The sequence below is a fragment of the Labeo rohita genome, chromosome 8 (genome assembly GCF_022985175.1).
Source record: "Labeo rohita strain BAU-BD-2019 chromosome 8, IGBB_LRoh.1.0, whole genome shotgun sequence".
Classification (NCBI taxonomy): domain Eukaryota; kingdom Metazoa; phylum Chordata; class Actinopteri; order Cypriniformes; family Cyprinidae; genus Labeo; species Labeo rohita.
The window spans coordinates 4687718-4709135 of NC_066876.1; the positions used below are offsets into that span (position 1 = coordinate 4687718).

The following is a 21418-nucleotide window of genomic DNA, read 5'->3' on the forward strand; positions in this document are numbered from 1 at the left end:
TTTTAATTTGATTATTATTGGTTTTCCATAACAAAAAATGTTTAATGTACATTGTTACAAAATTGTATATTTTAGAAAACTGCAATACAAATACTTGCCTACCCCTAATGCTAGTTTTTAAAATAAATAAATGCTTGATTAAATCAACTTGAGCTCAGCTTAAGTGCACTTGAATTTGTTTAGCTTCTTCTAGAAAGACACTTCACATTTGTCTCAGACACTGCTTGTGTGCACACTGACCTCTGATTGTCCAAGTCATACACAACTTTATCAAGGATGTCACTGGGGTGAATGAGCCTCTCAATGTCCTGGAAGATCTTTGTTCTGTTGAAAAACAATGTCTTAAGTCAATAGTTCACTGAAAAATAAAAATTCTGTATTTTCATCAACTTACTTTCTAACCATGGAGCACAAAATTAGATATTCTAATTCATTTTTTTCCATAGGAAGCCTAGACTGTCTATAACTTACTTATTTTGGTCTGACTGTCACATAAAACTCTTCAGAAGATTTGGAATATAGACAGTTTTAAAGCTTTTATGGTTTTCATATTTGTGTGAACTATTCCTTTCATAGCAAAAAAGTAGTACAATATTTGTGTAGTACCTCTGCACACCATAAACCCTCTCTAGAATGGGCTCGCGAAGGTTGAGTGCCACATGCCCAAAGTAATCTGGGTAAGCCACCTCTGTGTAGGCGGGCACTGAGCGGGTGCTCTTCACCATCTCTAAGTAAAGGTCAGGATCGTGCAGCGGCAACAATGCTGCGGTGTCTGGCACTTCCAGCACCGCTTGCTCCCCGCCCTCCTCCTGAAGCCCATCCACAGAGCCTCCATTCACACCACCATCTAGAACCAGACGGCCCAAACTACAGACCAGATCGGGGTCGGATTTGCCCTCTGGTCTTTTTGATATGGAAATGCTGTCCAGCTCCAGAGGTGATTCTGAATCTGACTTGGGTGGCAGGGCGTCCTCTCGCATTGGACGTCTGTTTTGAGGCCCAAAGGAGCTCTGCGTGGTGGGAATGATGATGGGACGATGAAGCTCTGAGTTAATGCTTGATGAAGGGATGACAGATGTAGGTCTTTCAAAGTCATCGTCCTATCAAACAGAAATTGATCACCCCAATGATTAAGAGAAATAATATGAGAGGCAAGAGTAAGAAAATGTTATGGAGAAATGTAACGAACAGTTACCCTACAAAAGTTTAGCTCTTATTTTTTTGTCTGCCAGAATTTAGAATTTCCATGCATTTTATTGCCTTTTCAGAATTTAACCTGAAGTGTCCTCACCTCAAAATTCTCTGTGTATTCCCGACAGAAATACTCGTAGGCTCTGAGTTCATCGAACGGACGTGTATTCATCTGTATGGGCCGCAGTTTGTTGATATCTGTCTCTATGTCATCATTCTGCAGTGCATAACAAACATAAATGATAAAATCAGTTGGATTGCTCTTTTACAAGTAATCTGAATCACATTTAGACCTACTAGAGAAACTAGAGGTCATTGTACAGCATTGTGTAAACACTGTGTGATAGAACAGGTCCTTTTATTACGGTCCCATCTAATCTGAGAAAGAATTAGTTTGCAACAGACCAATATCTTACAGACAATGAGCTAAGTAGTACTATAGTACCATAAAGTAGTACTAAAATTATCAAAACTGAAATAAAAATAAAGATGAATAGAACTATAGTAAAAAAAAAAAAACTAATAAAAGCAACAAAGGAACATTAAAAATAATGTTAAAGAAATGTAAATTAAGTCTTTTAATTAAATTACTCAAAATAAATTACTTTACTTAAAACTAAAATTAACATGAAAACATATTAAAATAAAACTTTATTTTTTTTATTTTTTATTTTTTTTTTGCTAATTTTGATCAAAAACTACTGTTTTTGTATTTTATTTGTACCATACTTCACAAAAACTGCCTGGGCGATTTTTACCTCAAAATGTGGAAGCTGCTTAAAAAATTGGCTCAAATGTTAAATAGCCGAGATAATCCATCCACCTCACAGGTGTGGCATATCAAGATGCTGATTAGACAGCGTAATTATTGCACAGGTGTGCCTTAGGCTGGCCTCAGGATCTCATCATGGTATCTCTTTGCTTTCAAAATGGAATCAATAAAATGCACTTATGTTCATTGTCCATAACATATGCCTGCCCACACCATAACCCCACCGCCAGCATGGGCCACTCAATCCACAATGCTGACATCAGCAAACCGCTCACCCACACGATGCCATACACACTGTCTGCCATCTGCCCTGTACAGTGAAAACCAGGATTCATCCATGAAGAGAACACCTCTCCAAAGTGCCAGACGCCATCGAATGTGAGCATTTGCCCACTCAAGTCAGTCACAACAACGAACTGCAGTCAGGTCGAGACCCCGATGAGGACGACGAGCATGCAGATGAGCTTCCCTGAGAAGGATTCTGACAGTTTTTTTGCAGAAATTCTTTGGTTATGCAAACTGATTGTTGCAGCAGCTGTCTGGGTGGCTGGTCTCAGACGATCTTGGAGGTGAAGATGCTGGATGTGGAGGTCCTGGGCTGGTGTGGTTGCACGTGATCTGCGGTTGTGAGGCCGGTTGGATGTACTGCCAAATTCTCTGAAACACCTTTGGAGACGGCTGTGTGATAAAACTGCAGTGGCCTTTTATTGTGGCCAGTCTAAGGCACACCTGTGCAATAATCATACTGTCTAATCAGCATCTTGATATGCCACACCTGTGAGGTGGATGGATTATCTCGGCAAAGGAGAAGTGCTCACTAACACAGATTTAGACAGATTTGTGAACAATATTTGAGAGAAATAGGCCTTTTGTGTACATACAAAAAGTCTTAGATCTTTGAGTTCAGCTGATGAAAAATGGGGGCAAAAACAAAAGCTATAGAAACCTATACATCGGAGCCTAATAAAAATGCATTTTTTAAAGAAATACGATAGAAATATCAGATGGATTTAGCGGCTTTTGCATCTGAACGCTTCATATATACATTAAATAACCCAGAATTGGGGTAAAAAATGTTGATTTTAGAGATTTTTTCGCCATTTTAGTCATTTTTAGTGAGATTTAATGATATCATTGTACCTGTGATTTGTGACCTGTTTCATCCTCGTCATATTCTGTGTCGTTTTCTGTGTCGACCTCTGTGGCTTCATTCTCATCGCTCTCATCAACAACATCATCCACTAACACAGAAGACACAGGGATCTATTACCACCAAATCTACTCACCTCAAAAAACACTGACAATTAACATTTAATACCAGCTTACAACACTGCGTACAAAGAAGAGAGTGGGGAATTAAAGCAACATTTTGAACCATTTTTACTTCTGTAAGGAGACATATTTTGAAAATAAAATATTTAGATATTAAATTAAATTTAGAATATTAAAAAAAAAAAAAAAAAAAAATGGGCGGGACTTTTTTTATCCTTTGGCAGTTGATTGATAAATCATATACAACAAAACCAAGAACAATATATATAATACATATTCATTTTGATTTTGATTTATTATGCACCAACACCAAAAGTAATGACACCCTTTGAGTGCATCTGCGAGTGTATTTTACCTCCTGGCGGCTGGTTGTACAGTTGCGCCACCGGTCCACCAGCTGGTATGTGTGGTAGCGGGTGGTGAAAGACACTTTTAATAGTAGGCAGTGGTAGGCGGTTCTTTGGAAAGCACTTCCTCATAATCAGGCTGGAGGTATTGACCAGCGGATCCAGTGTCCGGACAGACAGGCACTCCTGCAAAACATCACAGTTATAAATCTTTATACTGTGGTGAGGTTATATAGCATCTTCCAATGAGAGTGAAAATTAGAAAAAAATGCATTTTTGTTCAACACTTTCATACAGTGGATGTGTTATAAAGGATCCTCATCCCATTGGCGTCTATGAAGGCCTTTCTGCCAAGCTTAATGTTAGTGAGATTTTTGATGCATCCCAGAATGCTCTTGCGGATGACCACATGGCGGTGACGCGTGTCATTGCGGTGCCAATCTTGGTAGATTGCGAGTAGTGTGGGAAGATAACCTCTGTCCACTGCCCGACGGGCATTCATTCCTGAAGAGCACACACACAAGAGACCTGTTAGAGACATCATTAACAGCACTACAACATGTTTTGTCAAAAGGTCAAAAGTTTACACACAGCTTGCAGAATCTGCAAAATGTTATTTTATATTTAGTACTGACCTGAATAAGATATTTCACATAAAAGACATTTACATATAGTCCACCAGAGAAATTATTGTTGAATTTATTAAAATGACCCTGTTCAAAAGTTCACATACTGTATGCTTGATTCTTAATACTGTGTTGTTACTGAATTATGTGTTTTTTTCTTTTCCAGTCCCCTGTTTGTCCTCAACAGTTAAACTGCTCAGTTATTCTGAAAAAATCCTTCAGGTCCAACAAATTGTTTGGTTTTTCAGCATTTTTGTGTATTTGAACCCTTTTCAACAAAGACTGTATGATTTTGAGATCCATCTTTTCACACAACTGAGGGACTCATATGAAGCTATCAGAGAACGTTCAAACACTCACTGATGCTCCAGAAGGAAAAACGATGCATTAAGAGCCAGGGGGTGAAAACTTTTGAACAGAATGAAGATGTGTACATTTTTCTTATTTTGCATAAATATCATATTTTTTCATTTACTACTACCCTTCGGAAGCTGCAGAAGATACTTACATGTTTCCCAAAAGTTTAAATAAGTTAAATTTACCCTGATCTTCGAATTCAAAAAGTTTTCACCCCCCTTAATGCATTGTGTTTCCTTCTGAAGCATCAGTGGGTTTTTGAACCTTCTGTAATAGTTGCATATGAGTCTCTCAGTTGTCCTCAGTGTAAGAAGAGTGATCACACATTCATTCTTGGAAATGATTCAAATACACAAAAATGCTGAAAAACCAAAGAATTTGTTGGACCTGAAGGACGTAAACTTTTGCACAGGGTTGTTTTTATAAATTCAACTATTATTTTCTCTTGTGGACTATATGTAAACGTCTTTTATGTGAAATATCTTATTCAGGTCAGAACTTAATAAAAAATAGCATGCATTTTGTATGATCCCTCTTATTTTGGTAAAATAATTAACATTTTGCAGATTCTGCAAAGTGTATGTAAACCTTTGACCTCAACTGTTTGTGTGTACACTACCATTCAAAAAATGCTGGTCAGTACGATGTTTATGTTTAATATTTTAATATATGTTAAAATGTAATTTATTTCTGTGAACAAAGCTGAATTTTCAGCATCATTGCTTCAGTCTTTGGTGTCACATGATCCTTCAAAAATTATTCTAATATGCTGATTTGGTGCCGAAGAAACATTTATTATTATTATGAATGTTGAAAAACAGCTAAATATTTTTGTGGAAAGCATTATACATTTTATTGCCTTATATGCAGAATAAGATATTAATATGTACAAAAAAAGCCAATATGCTACAAATATACATGCTAAAAATTAGTTAATAGTAAGAATTGATCCCTAAACTAAAATGTTACCAATGTAATATAATATAATATAATATAATATAATATAACATAATATAATATAATATAATATAATATAATATAATATAATATAATATAACATAATATAACATAATATAACAATTACACCAACTTTACATCATTACAATTTAAATAACACAATTTATATCTTTTAATTTTTTTTCCTCTCTATTTTGGTTCATGTTGTTTTTGATAGGTTGTGTGAGAATCATCCAAGCAGGCATCTTACCAGACTTCAGTAATGCAGCTAGTGTGTCCAAGGCCACTCTGTTTTGGAAAAGACCAAAAAAATTAATTTAATAAATCAAACAAATAAAGAAAATGTATTTGTTACAAGTTAAATCACATTTATGGTCACCACCACATATTTGGTGATCAGTACCATTCCTGTATCAGTTAGTACATTATAAATGCATTATATGTTTCTTAGATCTGGTAAACATAAACACACAACATACTTCAGCAGAGTGGTGCTCTTTTTGCTGAAGGGTCCGATGATTTCGAACATGACCTCCAAAGCGCCACTCTTTCCCAGCGACACTGCATTTACCACTACAAGAAAAGACAAGTTCACTAATGCCTCACTGTACTGATGCACAAGGTATCAGTGAGCATGTCATATCTTTTCATATCAGCATATTGCAAACGTATTCCATATCGTAAATCTACTACAGAGCACATAAAGTGAGTGAACGTACAGTTGCTTGAGTAGACCCGAAGCACCTGAAGACATGGCAGCAACAGCTTGTAGTTCTGCAGATTATGCTTCACCAGATTCAAAGTCACATTCAGAGCCCCATTCAGACGTGCTTTTACACCAAACTTTTTGTCTGAAAAGGAAGTGATGCCACTGGAAATTGTTTATTTGTCCACTGCAATCTCAGTCAAACCTTAACTGATCCAAACTGATTTTTAAAAAATGTACCAAAAATAGTTTATACTGATTTTAGGTTTGGCAAAGTGAAAACAATTATTGTCTGATGTTTTCCTTACCTTTGGGGCCGACTTTGACCAACAGAGAATGAATGTGGAGCATCAGATCCTCATTAGCCGGAGGGTCTTTGCTGGAGCCCACCAGCAGCTGCAGGAGAATCGCTGTTCCTCCCTTAGACACAAACACCCCGGTCCTGCGGCCTCCACCTACCACAACAAACACAGCAACAAGATAACGCCTGTCCTGACACTGCCATACTGTCCTTTACAAACATGCTGTTTTGACTGCAGTGTCTTGATTAGAGCGTCTTTGAGCTGATTCTAGTGTTGAGAACAAAAGGACTTTTTATGGAAGTCTAGGCATTAATTACTAACTTACTAATGAAATAAAAAGGTAACCAGATCCCTACAAATTGACAAATACAGACACAGTTTTAAACAATAAACAAACATTACAAAAGTTCATACAGAAATATAAACTCACTAGTTCATATTTTATTTTTGATTACTTATTTACTATTGTTGTATGTATTACATACATATATATATGTATGTATTATATATTATACATACATATATACATACATATATACACATATATATATATATATATATATATATATATATGTATAGGTGCATGAGGTCTTACAACGAATGCAGGCAATTCACCCTCAATCTAGAAGGGGGCGCCCGCAGTAATGCAACACAGATAACTGCCGGCAGATGGTTGCTCACTTGAAAACAAAGCCCACTAGACAGTGACCATGTGTTGATTCTGAACGCGTCTCTCACTGACAAAGGAATATAATGTTACTTTAAAGGCTTGTGTGTTTAACTGTTTGCAAAATTGAGCTTTTTTATTTAGTATGTAAATTATAGGCTTTGCACTTTAGTCGCATTCCAACGTTGAAACAATGAGGTGGGCGCATTTGGTCCACTGTATTTTATTTCGATAAAGTACCAACTGCGCTGTCAAGTTAGCAATGCTGGAAGCCTGAAACTGATATGTTTTGTGTGTGTGCGCTGGCACGATTACTTCAACTGTTTCCTTATACTAGCAAAATCAACTTAAAACACTCTCATTTATTGTCTTATTAAAAATGCATCACTGTAAAAGGTCTTTTGTAAATTAAAGAAAACAAACAGGATGTCACTTTCTGCCATTTCAGTTTCCTTTGTCACAAAAATGAACTGAAACTCATGTATAGGCTATGTTATGTGTCACACGTTTTTTTTCCCCCTTGTTTATCTGTTAACTAAACCAAATATATTTATAGTATTTATTCTTTGTATGTATATATGTACTGCAGATTATATATATAACATTATAATTTGATATAATATATAGTATTTTCACATCTAGGTGGGGAAAAAAAAAAAAAAAAGTAATTTGTACTACTGTCTGTTCAAAATAAATGAAAAGAAACTTTGCATAGCAAGCATAGTGGATTTGCTGTTTTTTTTTTTCCTGTTGTACTGAAATCGTATCGAACCGTGACCCCTGACCCGAGGTACGTACTGAACCGTGACATCTGTGTACCGTTACACCCCTTACATATATACATTTATAAGATAATGGTGTAAATTGTGTACAACAGGCTTTTCAGCAGTTTTGATCTTTTGATCATGCTGGTAATTTAGAGGCCTTAAAAAATTTGGGGCCAGTTGTTCAAAAGTAATTTGATTTCGGCCATCAGACTGGACCAAATCTTGAAAATGGGTTGTTCAAAAGAAAAACAAGGATTCTGAAATTGGATTGGATCCAATCTTGATTTTGATCTTCAAATCCTCAGTTTGTGTTGTTCAGAACATTTTAGTAAGATATTCTTGATCCAAAAAAACAAACAAACCCTGGATTATTCTGATCCCAGCAGAAGGGTGGGTTTCAGGAACAAAAAAAATGTAATAAAACTGGTCCATAAAATACAACTTTTTAACATGTAATGTATCCCCAACTCCCCAAACAGCTGTCAGTATTAAACAAAAATATAATATTTTTATTATTATTATTTTTTTTTAAATCACTAATTGTAAACTACATTGGTACAATCATCAGAGATGGACCAGTCACAGGGTTTCTGCAGGTTTTATGAGGGCAAATTTAAGACCTTTTAAGACCTTTTTAAGACCAACTAAAGAAAATTTAAGGAAAAAAAATTGTAGGGAAAACAATACAACAATATGTTCCCTAAGTATAGTTCAAGTTTTACTTTCACTTATAAATTAGCAGCCATTCAGCGTCTAGCAACTGTTTGTTTTTAGTTCATCTGAGATTTCCCTCTTTTCCTCGCTTTCCTTTGGTAAAAGTGCCATGCACATTTTACTTTCACTTTCAAATTAGTAGCAATTCGGCATCAAGCAGTTGTTTGTTTTTAGTTTGTTTGGGTTTTCCCTCTTTTTTCACTTTCCTTCGGTTTTAAGGACCGCTGCTGGCCAAATGGGTGCCCTAAGCAGAACTGTATTGTTGTGCCCCCTCACTCATTATTGAAGTAAAAAAACACATATTATCCAGGGTCAAAACAGAACTTTAATAAAATATAAAAGTAAATGACTAAATTACAATTAAATTGTATTATTTATAAATTACAGTTGTAGATCTAGACAGTTACCTATGACTATGATTTTATTAGGCCTAATACAGTTGTCTAATTGGTTTTATTGTCTCAAGCATCCAGAAAACACACAAAAGAAAATTAAGCAATTTTACTACAATAAAACAATGGTTAATTTTGGCAAGGGTTGTGATGTCCACATGTTTTTTGTTGAAGAAATTATAGAGGCTGTAGCATTTCTATCACAAGATTAAGTGGATATTTGAATTAAATGTTTGGTCACTATTAAATAAGGATTGATCGTGTTGTAAGTGTAACAGCAACAATTATTAGGCCCTTGCAGGCATTTGTAATAATACGTAATGTACAGAAATTGTTTATTTCGTATTAGCTCACATTATGTATTTTAACAGTATTATTTAATGAAACCATATGTTTATTTTTAATTAACCGATCATTATTGGCACATTGTTTTTATATAGGTTAATGCATTTTAAGTCAAGGAAACTAGTAAGGCAGGTGCGTTGGTGGTGGTAGAATTATTACCGATATTAAAACAAGTTATTAGCGTAAACAGCCGAAAAGTTTCTCAGGATTATGAACGCACCTGAAAGTGATACACGGTCGTTATCTTTGCATTTTTCGTTATATTTTCTCCGCGCCAGACGACTTATTATGATTGCAGTCTTGAGGTGAGGGCGGGCGCGGGCGCGCTGCGAATGCGGGAATGGCGCGTTACGTGTGCTTAGCTTGCCTCCCTGGGAGTTGGTGCCCTACGCGTACTCTGCGCCGGTACTGCTTGTAAAAGCGTACTGCGCATTTTACTTTTACTTTTAAATTAGCGGCATTAACGTAACGTAAGGAACTTTTATTAACAAAACGAATAATGTAATATAAAAATAATAACTTATAATATAATATAAATAATATAAAATAATTACTTCCACAGTTTAAACAGGTTTATAAAACTGAAAAACACTGTGTAACCAAATAAATAAGAAACGTAGAACGTTTAGCAAAACGAATAAGAAAGCTTGGAAGCACGGCATACACGTTGCACGCTTAATATAAAATTGAAAAAAACAAACAAAAAACAGTTTAAATAAATAAAATCAGCAAACACTGTGGAACCAAATAAATATGACACTTCCACCATCACCTTAGATAAATGGCAGAAGTCAACAGACTTTTCAAAATCCAAAATATTTATAAAACATGTGCTTTTGCATTTCTTTTTGAAACTCTTCTGCCATAGTCTTGTCTTTCTCACCTCTCTCTTGTCAGTCAGCTCGACTCACTTTATGTGATAAATGAAATCTGCATTGAGCAGCCGCTTTCAGTTTTAACTGTATTGCCTGTTCTCTAACTAAACTAAATGATTTTTATTACTGTAAAAAAAATCAAAGGACAAGTTCTTCTTCGGGTGACTGACAGATGAAGCAGCACATACCGCCATCTACTGCGTATTGTTTAATGAATATCGAGCGACCTAAGCCATGTAACAGAAATTATGCTTTTGCTTCACTTTAAAATGAAACACCTCAGGTAACAATCCCTCACGAAAATGAATGCCATGGTCATATGAATTTAAGACTTGCTGCTCTGATTTAAGACCTTTTCAAGGCCTTAATTCACGGAAAAGTGATTTAAGACTTTTTAAGACCCGCCGAAACCCTGCAGTCAGAAGTAGGTATTTGTGCACAGTGCCCTCTAAAAGTTTGGAAACGCCCTAGAAAAGTGGGGTTTTGGACAATATTGGCATGAATCCTTTTTAATTTGTGATAATTTTGCACTGATAAGGGACAACACAAACTACAAAAACACATTTTATTACATAAACAGTTTATACATAGAAAAAAACGTTAATTTTCGATTCATCAAAATATCCAGCATTAGCAGCTATTACAGCTCTGCATAATCTGGGCCTAAATTCATTGTATTTTAAACTTAATTGGCAATCAATTGTTTAAGCTATTAAGGTGTGCTGACCCAAAAATCTTTTAAAAACCTGGGCCAAGTTTAAACCAGTAACCAGGCATCACAGCTGACAAAGGGGCATGTCTGACTTTGACATGCATGTATTGACATTATTATGTAATCAAAATGAAAATTATTATTGCTGGTCTTCAATGATAATTTCAAGTTACTTTAATGTATTTGCACCAAAAAATGATAAGGATTTATGCTGATATCGTCCAAAACCACCAGGGGTGTTTCCAAACTTTTGGAGGGCAGTGTAAATGCAATGCAAAACCAGAATGCAAAACACCCCCACCCCCTAGGATCAGGTAAAGATGGGTTACCTGATCCTGGATAGCAAAACATGGGATTTCCAAATCCACATCATAATCAAATGATACAGTAGGATTTTTAGGGTTACGTTTGACATCTAATATTAATATCTGATTGCATTACATTTTATTTTAGCTTTATTTTTAATTAACAAAACCAAATTTTAATAATTTTAGTTAGGTATAACAACACTGAAACTCACCCACTGTCAGCAGTTCATTCAAGATAGCGAGGATGTTGAGAGTGGTCTGCAAATCCTGTGCATTCTGCACAAAATCAAGTGGATTAGAAGCTGAAAAGCACTTCAACTTGATCTGAGATGAAATAGATGAGAATAAAGTTTATAACAATAAAGTTTAGTGACGGTACCTCCAGAGATGACAGAATGATCTCCATCCCACCAGAGCCTTTAGACACCACCTCCTTACGGGTCTTCTCTAAAACATGACCAAACACATCGTTAACATACAACCCACAATTCAACTGTTGTATTTAAACTGATTTGAATTAAATACATCATACATAGAAACAATTACTGTGTGTTAACTTATCGACTGAACAAGTTCCCTGCTCAACAACAGGCTAGTTTTGGGTTTGAACTGGTAACCTTTTGATGACTAGACCACTAAACGTTCACCAGTTGGACTTGCATTTTAAGATGAATTCAGTGACATGTTTAGCTTTACATGTTTATTTTTTCCTCAAGTTGTATATTTCCTTTTCATCTTATTCTGAAACTGGCTGTCTCATCCATCTCATTTTACACCCTTAAAATCCAATAGCCATGTAGCACTCAAGAAATGTCTCCTTGGCAGAGACCAGGGACCATTACGGTTAAAGAGCATTTTATGACACAGGCCTTGAACGACTGAGATGTTTTACTACGGCATTCAGCCAGAGGTGTGTGTGAGGATCTGCCTCAGTAACAACTGAATCATAATTTTGTATTATTTTTAGGCTAACAGTAGTCTAATTCAGACTACATGGAGTTTCACCTAACTAAAAAAAATAAAAATAAAAAATATGTTTACATTTCCTGAACAAACTTAATTCTTTTAATACGGGGGTTTCAATAAATTGATCAAAAGTGACAGTAAAGAAATTCATCTTTTATTTTTTTCAAAGCAGTTTCCACAGAAATATTAAGGAGAACAGCGGCTTACAATATTGATAATAAAAAAGAAATGTTTCTTGAGCAGCAAATCAGCATTTTAGAATGATTATTGAAGGATCATGTGACACCGGAGACTGGAGTAATGATGCTGAAAATTCAACTTTGATCACAGAAATAAATTACATTTTACAACATATTAAAATGGAAAACAGTTATTTTAAATTGTAATAATATGTCAAAATATTATTGTTATTACTGTATTTTGTGGTCAACTTAATTAAATATAAATATTTGTAAAATTCAAGATGTCCCATTTTGGTGTTCACACCAAATGAAATTTACAAAAGTGATTTAATATACATAGAATAAATCAATAAGCCCTGTGAAGCCGAGATTTACAGTAAATTTATAAAAATGTTGTTAGGAATGACGCAAAGGTGTTATAAATTCACTGTTAACCACAGCTTCATGGGGCTTATTGCTTTTATAAAACAGTTATTCCATATATGTAGTAAGGTTTTACAAAATGAAACAGAGCAGTGTTTCCCCTAGGATTCAGGTTTTGGTATGGTACTTTTTTTTTTTTTTTTAGGTACTTTACTCTGTGTGTAATAACAAAAAACATTTATTTCAATGAAAAAATAAGTCAAAAAATCTCAATTTCAGCATTTTGAACAATAGGGCCCTACGATCGTTTTCTTTTCTTTCAGAATTTTTTTCTGATAATCAAATGAAGGCATTAAACATTTATTTATTTTTAATGAAATGAAAATTAAACCCTTTTATTTGTTGGCAAACAAACTGAGGTTTTTCTGTTAAAATTAATATATGGAAGAAAAATTGTGTGAATATTCTGTTAAAAAATTTGTAATAATAATTGTAGTATTTTTTTTTTTACTACAATTAGGTGGTTATTCTTGTTGCAATATATATATATATATATATATATATTTAGCATTTAATTGTTTTATTTAAATTTCCCAGAAATAGGAATATATAAACACCTATATTATACTGTACAAAAGTAATACAAGACTAATACATTTCTGTTATATCATAAACCGTACTTTTATTTTGACAGGTTGCCAGTTTTTGTGTGTATACAGTATGCTATGATGCTTTTCTCAAATGAAATGGTAAAATTCACATGACGTGACTCTCACAGCAGCTCTGCAGATAAAGTTCATGTGTTTATGTTGTCATATAATGAGACGCAGAGGCCGAAAACCACCACAAGCCTCACGTGTGCTTCAGTATTTGTGTACTAAACAAAACCACGTCTCCGCCATTCATTCAAACAGAGCAAAGCGGAACATGGAGGATTCATATTTAAACGTCTTTTTGCGTTATAATATTCACAGACACTAGTCCATATTTATTCATCCAAAAATTTACGAATTCTGTGACATTCCACACTATAGAGTAAATCTGTTTTTATGAATGGCCTCCGCAATCCCGTCTGCGTTTTCGCGGAGGAGAAATTCTAGACAAGCGTCTACGTAGAGACAGAAATGACATGCCGTTGTGTAAATAAGATAAATAACATAAGACTATTTCGTTTGTTTAATAAAAGAACAACGTATAGACCTGTTCTTTAGCAAAAGGTAACCTTAAATGACTTCCGTTGTTATCTGGCGCTATATAGAAAATAAAATTAACTTGACCACACCCCTAATACATAATTCTTTCACCAAACACTGTAGTTCCTCAGAAACAGTGGTGGTTGCAACAAAGTGGTTGCTGAGCAACAAGCAGATGTAAACAAATGTGTATGTCTGTAGAGTAATTTACAACAGCTTCGAACGGGGCTCATCCAATCAGAATCAAGGACTGGAACTATCCGCCTACTCTACAGTTTCAAATAAGTTTTATGAAATAAAATATAAAAAATATGGGTGAATTAACGTAATTCAACGTAACAGCCTATATTTACGTAAAAATCAAACAACTTATTTTGACATACTTATTGAAATATCTAAAAGAAAATACTGATCATACTAAATTTTATTATATATCTTAAATGCTTCAAAACTTTTTTATTTTATTTTTTTTTTTACTGTAAACCATGACAAACATGTATGATAATCATTATTTTTTTTGTTTAGAAATAACAATCAAATTAAACAAGACAATGTCTGTATTAAAAAAAGGGGTGGGGGAAAAATTCTATTCACATTTGAAACACCATTTGCATTGAATTTCAAAAATCGATTTTCTAGTTAATATAATTATAATAGCCTAGGCCTAATAGTAAAAAACAAACAAAACATTCTACGGAGCCACTAAAGGGATATGGTTAGCTGACTGCTAGCGGTTGCCTGTTACATAACATAAAATTTCACTTATCACATAAACAGAGTAAGGAGAGGTGACTGATAGAACGATGGCGAATGATTTGCATATCCTGAGCACCAATGACAAACATCTAATCTTGTAAAAATGTGTGGTAAGTATTGCCACTCCGTGTAAACACAGAGCTGGCTACGTGTGATTGCAAAATTCGAAAGCGAAAGTAAAAAGCGTGCATATTAATAACAGCTCTGCGCTATTTATATAGAGTATAATTAATTACCTAATGATATAATTGTGAGAGAAGGCACTGAAATATATGTTTTTCTTCCCATCTTGTATTTATTCCCTTTAGGAGTTCACTAGTACATGTAATTTCCTTTCTGAATACGGTATTCGGATTTGGGCACATCCCTAATGAGAAGTGTAAAATATATTTGTGATTCACTAGAAAGATAACAGTTTTAAAACACTGATTTCTTAAGTCAGGACTACCCATACTATAGACTTGTGTTTCTAAATCAGAATAGCCTACTGGTGCATTTGATGTCCACTGTGCACAAAAAAATGTGATGAAAACCTGTGAATCGTGATTAAAAATCGAAAAATCATGAAACGATTTTTAATTGAATCATGACCCCAAGAATTGTCATGTAAAGATTCCCACCCCTAGTATTAAACTTTTATTGTTTTGATGTTTAAAAAATCCTTTTTGTCTTTGACCCACAAATACTGCATACATGAGTATATATATATATATAGAGAGAAGAGAGAGAGAGAGAGAGAGAGAGAGAGAGACACAAACACACAGAGAGCGAGAGAGATTCGTCACACAATATATGACACTAAACCTTTGGCAAAAATATTGACGCATTTTGACAGGTCCTAAAAATAGAGCACACAGTACAACAGAAGCATCTGTCAACTCAACACGTCTTTAGTGACACACTAAAGACCACACGGACACCTTAAAAACAACTTGAAAAACATCACAAAAATAGAGCAGTCATATAGAATAGAGCAGCAAGAACATTTTAACCCTGTGGTGGAACTTCCAAAAATCAACACCTCGTGAAGATTGAGAAGTTTGGCCGGCGTTAAATATCAATGAGTGTGCTTGAGTGATGCGTGCCAGGATCCCTCTTAAATAACGGTCGCACGAGAGCCACAGCCGCTCCAACTACCATTAACGGCAAATGAGCTTGGTACATATCCCAGCATACATGTACACACACACATAAATAAAAAGTGCTGTGCAAATCAGAAACTGGTGACACGGCAGAAGGCTGGAGAGTACACATGTCAGGCTGAGGCGGCGCATGCTTTCAATCACTCTCAAGTCTCCAATGGACACGGAGCAACCGCAGGGATCAGAAAAAACCTGAGCGCATTTCAAAACTAAGCCAAGTATAGACTCACAAGATCATCCCAAGCCAAATGGTAAGAACATGCTATGAAATTCAAACTAAAATTTTATTTTTGAACTTTGAACTTAATTGAATTGCCCGAAGTTCATACATCTATTAATTTTAAATATCAGTGCAACCCAAAATACTGTTTGCTTTCTTTTCTGGTTTAGAAACTTAGTGAAAAATAAATGTTTTTACATTTCATTTTGTGAAAAATAGAAATTTAGTTATCTATGAAATAGTTAAATTTTTGCTAATAATTTATTAGAATTAGTTATTACTTTGAAATATTCAAATATATTTATTAATTTAAGTGATGTATTAAATCAAAAAGTTGAAATACTTAATATGAAGACTGAATGTAAAATATTTATTCCAGTTAAACAGTTTCATTAATACTAAGTGTTCAAAATTTATTGAAAATTGTGATTATTAAGATGACATTATTTGTATACAAATACATTTTTACAATACACATTGCAGAAAATCATGATGTACAAGTATTTAGCAAAAGTTAGAAAGAGTTAAAGTTAGAAGAGATTAAATTTGATTTATGCTACAAATAGTTTAGTGTGAACTAATCATCATGTATCATAAGCATCATCATTTCTCATAAGTAGCAGCTGTAACAAGCAGCTAAACATAATGAGTGATGCATTTAGCTGTATCTAAATGCGGAGTTGTGTGTGAGCATGTCCCGCTCTGATCTTACCGGGGCTGCATGGGGGCCGACACAAAGCGCCTGTCTTCCTTCTGGCATGGCTTCTATAGTCCATCTTTATTCCTAACACATATCCAGCCCACTCTTATGTATCTTCTCATAACTTGAACGCACTCCAGCGCTTCATCTATAACACTGATACTGGTGAAATTCTACACCGGTGTAACCATATTTCACACTGACGCAGAACCCTCCCACTGCCCAGATGCTGTCAGTCAAAACACACACGCTTCAAAGCCCACAACAGATCAATGACAGTCACCAGAGGATATGGCAGAGAATGTGAAGGGGAACTGAAAGGTTAAAGAGGTAGAGAGACACCGAGAGACAGCGCAAGAGAGAGAGAGAGAGAGAGAGAGAGAGAGAGAGAGAGAGAGAAAGAGAGAGAGAGACAGTGTGTGTTTGTGAGAGAGAGAGAGAGAGAGAGAGAGAGAGAGAGAGAGAGAGAGAGAGGGAGAGGGAGGCGACCATTGGATATGTGGGAACACTTGCTGACGGCATCGTGTGGGGGTCACTGTGCAGACAGTAGAAATATTACACATATGCAGTGTTTGGTTACGGGCAGTGGGGGTCAGGGGGAACAGCAAACTAATGCTGATGTCCCAGAGCTGTCACATTTCACAGCTGATCTCCTCAGCATCTCAGGGCCCGTTTCCACCTGCATTTAAAATGTGTTTTCACTGATCTGTTTAAGACGATTTAATCAATACAAGATGGATGAGACAGGGGTGCCGGTACCCAACGATATATTTTTTTTTTGTTTTTTTTTTTGTTAAGCACTTTACTCTCTGTATAATAACAAAACAAACAAAAAAAAAGTCCAAAACTGTTCAATCTTCAAATTAATGTAGAAGCAACATAAAGACAATATTTTTTATATATTTGTTTAATGCAAGCGGCGCTCTCTCTATTGAAACCAACACAGAAGTGATTTAAACTGGCTCCAAAAGGGAGTCAATCCCATAGACTCCCCATGTTAAAATGCCCAACTTTACAGCAGAAAAATATATGTTTGCAGCCTGGTACAAAAAGTGGTTTTGATCTATATAGCTAATTTTGCCCTTCATGTCAACTGTGATGGGGGTGAATTTTTTTTATAACTCATCCATTGAAATTATATTAAGCCTTAAAGTTCTGCATAATTTAGGGCGTGGCCACTTGAGTGACAGGTGGATTGCCGCTGCGGTCGTGCTAGGCGGGCGTGGTTTCAGCAACCAGCTCCACTCACGTCCCGCCTCTTCGCCCATTTTCGATTATCCGGGAGTGACGTAAAGTGACGCGATTCCAAGATGGCGACGTCCGACTCCCGCCCACTAAGAGCTTCAAAAATGCTCTTCAGAAACCTACGGGTGACGTCACGGACACTTCGTCCATACTTTTTACAGTCTATGGTTTAATGGCATCTTTTTATATGACTGAAGGCCAATATTCCTGATAGTAATACTACTGATGTCTCTGAAATTTTATTTTTCCTAATATTGAACCACAGACTACAGCCATTCAGCATTACAGTATAACTGAAAGCTATCCATTTTTAACATTTATTAGAAAAGAAAAGAAAAAAAACCCCCAATTTAAATGAACCTAAAACAATCATTACATAAATCCATTATAATAAACGTCATATAGCTGTGCCCTTCAGCAAGTAGGAAATATACTTTGATTAGCAAAGTATATTTGTTCTTTGATTAACAGACATCACAGCAGTTGGGTTATTAGGTTATTTAGGCTGCTATTACTTTAAGAGCTGCCACTGCTGAACGTGACACGGATCTGGCATGTAACATGTTTTCTCACCTTTTCTGATTCACTTCAGGTCTTACTCTTACCGTCTTCACTAATGAGCTGACTAGTTAAATTGGGTGTGTTGTGCTGGGCTGCTCCAGGGCAGTTTTGAAAATCACTGCATTTCAGAGACATGTTCTTAAATCTGACTCATATACAACAAATACTTACATGCATGGACAGTTTAAAGAACCATTCAGTGAAAGCTTTTTTTTTTTTCTGCCACAAAGAACCTTTTGTGAAACAGAAAGGTTCTTCAGATGTTAAAGGTTCTTTATTTAATTACTCTTATTTTTAATTTAGAAAAAAAAAGGTTTTTCTATGGCATCGTGAAGCACCTTTATTTTTAAGAGTGTGGCTTCATGACTTCACTGACAACATAACTATGACACTGCATGCTTGTAGTTTCATTAGTGCTTCTAATACAGCGTGCAACACTGCATTTGCTTGTGCAAATGAAGAGTGTGCGCTACAAGTACAGTATAACGGCTGACAGGACAGGAAAATTAATTTTTACTGACATATGACAACACCTCATCTGACCGCAGTTCACTGTTGTTCTACTGAAGCTGCCTCATCATCGGTACCCATCCACGCATCTCATAAAAATGTGTATGCAATGTACATATTTTATTATATCAATTTAATTAATTGACAATTAACTTCAAATCTGGCTGAGAAATTACCTTCAAAAGAAAATTTCAATTCCCTGTGTTAAATGAGAAAAAGCATTAAAAAGACATTATAAAAAGCAGCTTCAGAAACAAATATTTTATTTGACTCAACACATAATTTACAATGGCCATTTATGACTTTTTTTTCTTCTGGAACATAAAAGCAGATCATTTGAGAAATGTCTTTTTTTTCATACTATCAATGGTAACCAGAACAGTTTGGTTTGGTTACAATTGTTCCATAAAAGAAAGAAAAAGTTTGGAAGTCATTAAGTCATTTATAATAAAATTACACCCTAAATAATGAACTAAAACTACGCCCTTTCTAAACTAACAAACTAAAATTACACCCTAAATAACGAACTAATGAGTAAGTCACTGAGTCATTTATTCATTTGATTCATTCAGGACTGAAGTAAATGGCTCTCTGACATTCTCTGATGTACGTCATTGATTACGATGCATGAGTGCCCACTACTGGGGGAACCTTTGCAATGGGCTGAATTGGAACGTGTTAAGCCCGCTATGGAGTTTATTCATTATTTACAATTTTTCCTTTACAAATTAGTTTGATGTAGCGTTCTATATGTATCTAGGTATGCTTGTACTGTTATAAATGTAAAAAAATTATAATAATAATAATAATTTATATATTATAGAGCTGTTTGGGGTGGGGATAAATTAAAGGAGAAGTTCACTTACAGAACAAAAATTTACAGGTAATTTACTCACCCCCTTGTCATCCAAGATCTTCATGTCCTACTTTCTTCAGTCGTAAAGAAATTATGTTTTTTGAGGAAAACATTCCAGAATTTCTCTTCATATAGTGGACTTCAATGGTGCCCCCAAGCTTGAACTTCCAAAATGCAGTTTAAATGCCACTTCAAATGGCTCTAAATGATCCCAGCCAAGGAAGAAGAGTCTTATCTAGCAAAATGATAGGTCATTTTTTAAACAAATTGACAATTTATATACTTTTTAACCTCAAATGTTTGTCTTGTCTCATCTCTGCAATGCAAATGCGTAATCTGTGTAATCCGGGTCAATATAGTTAGGGTATGTAGAAAAACTCCCGTCTTGTTTTCTTCTTCAACATCAAAATCATCCTACGTCGCTGATTCACCTTTTTTTTGTAAAGGGTGTTTGATCTTCTTTGCATGTTCACTTTGTAAACACTAGATTGGTACTTCTGCAGCGATGTAAGATGATTTTGAAGATGGCGAAGAAAAGACGGGAGTTTTTCGACATACCCTAACCGTATTGACTGTATTGACCCAGAAAAAAAAACAGAGTTCATATAGACCTAGACAAGACAGGGGCGTTTGAGGTTAAAAGGTATATAAATTGTCAATTTGTTTTGAAAATTACTGATTGTTTCGCTAGATAAGACCCTTCTTCCTTGGCTGGGATTGTTTAGAGCCACTTGAAGCTGCATTTAAACTACATTTTGGAAGTTCAAACTTGGGGGCACCACTAAAGTCCACTATATGAAGAAAGTTCCAGACTTCTTTCCTCAGGAAACATAATTTCTTATCGATTGAAGAAAGAAAGACACAAACATCTTGGATGACAAGGGGGTGAGTAAATTATCTGTAAATTATTGTTTAGAAAGTGGAGTTCTCCTTTAAATGTGATCTGTGGTGATGTCTTAATCATGTTGCATTGTGGTCTATTAAAGTAGACTCGCTCCCTCTGTCAAAATCGAGGGGTCGAGGTCTGTCCATATACACTTCGCTCTTCTACTTCATGAAGTGGAACGTACTTCAAAATGGCAGTGGGGATTTCCCTATGGGAAAGTGCTTAAGGAAGTTTGCAAATGTCCTTTACATGCAATCTGTTAGCAATCACATCATATTTTACTACATGGTACAAGCTGGTTGGCCTGAGATTGCTTGCTCAACATTTAAATAGTCTGATTTAGTGTTTGATGTCAACTGGTCTTGCATCGTGCTATCAGAAACCCTCCACTTCCACCAGCACCACATGTCTAGACCAGCTGCGAGATTTATGTACGCATATTCATACATCAGCGCCATATTTTATTTCTCACGACAGCATGTCTGTGTATATTGGCACTAGAAAGCCCATACTTGCTCTGAAGCAACA

At 35.4% G+C, this 21418-nt stretch overlaps 1 protein-coding gene across 3 annotated transcripts in view; it reads right to left on the minus strand.

Annotated features, from left to right (window-relative positions):
- agtpbp1 (ATP/GTP binding carboxypeptidase 1) overlaps positions 1-21418 on the minus strand; it is a 51613-nt gene that overhangs the window by 26061 nt on the left and 4134 nt on the right. For 2 of the 3 annotated variants that reach the window (XM_051116916.1, XM_051116917.1), the window contains exons 4-15: positions 11690-11757; positions 11523-11586; positions 6537-6683; positions 6242-6373; positions 6002-6095; positions 5773-5810; positions 3878-4086; positions 3591-3768; positions 3104-3204; positions 1292-1408; positions 607-1100; positions 241-324 (exon numbers count right to left, since the gene is read on the minus strand). In XM_051116916.1, coding sequence (XP_050972873.1) covers positions 241-324; positions 607-1100; positions 1292-1408; positions 3104-3204; positions 3591-3768; positions 3878-4086; positions 5773-5810; positions 6002-6095; positions 6242-6373; positions 6537-6683; positions 11523-11586; positions 11690-11757 — 1726 coding nt within the window. Of the gene's footprint in view, positions 1-240; positions 325-606; positions 1101-1291; positions 1409-3103; positions 3205-3590; positions 3769-3877; positions 4087-5772; positions 5811-6001; positions 6096-6241; positions 6374-6536; positions 6684-11522; positions 11587-11689; positions 11758-16844; positions 17054-21418 lie in introns of those variants that run through there. The other variant, XM_051116918.1, reaches the window with a different exon arrangement.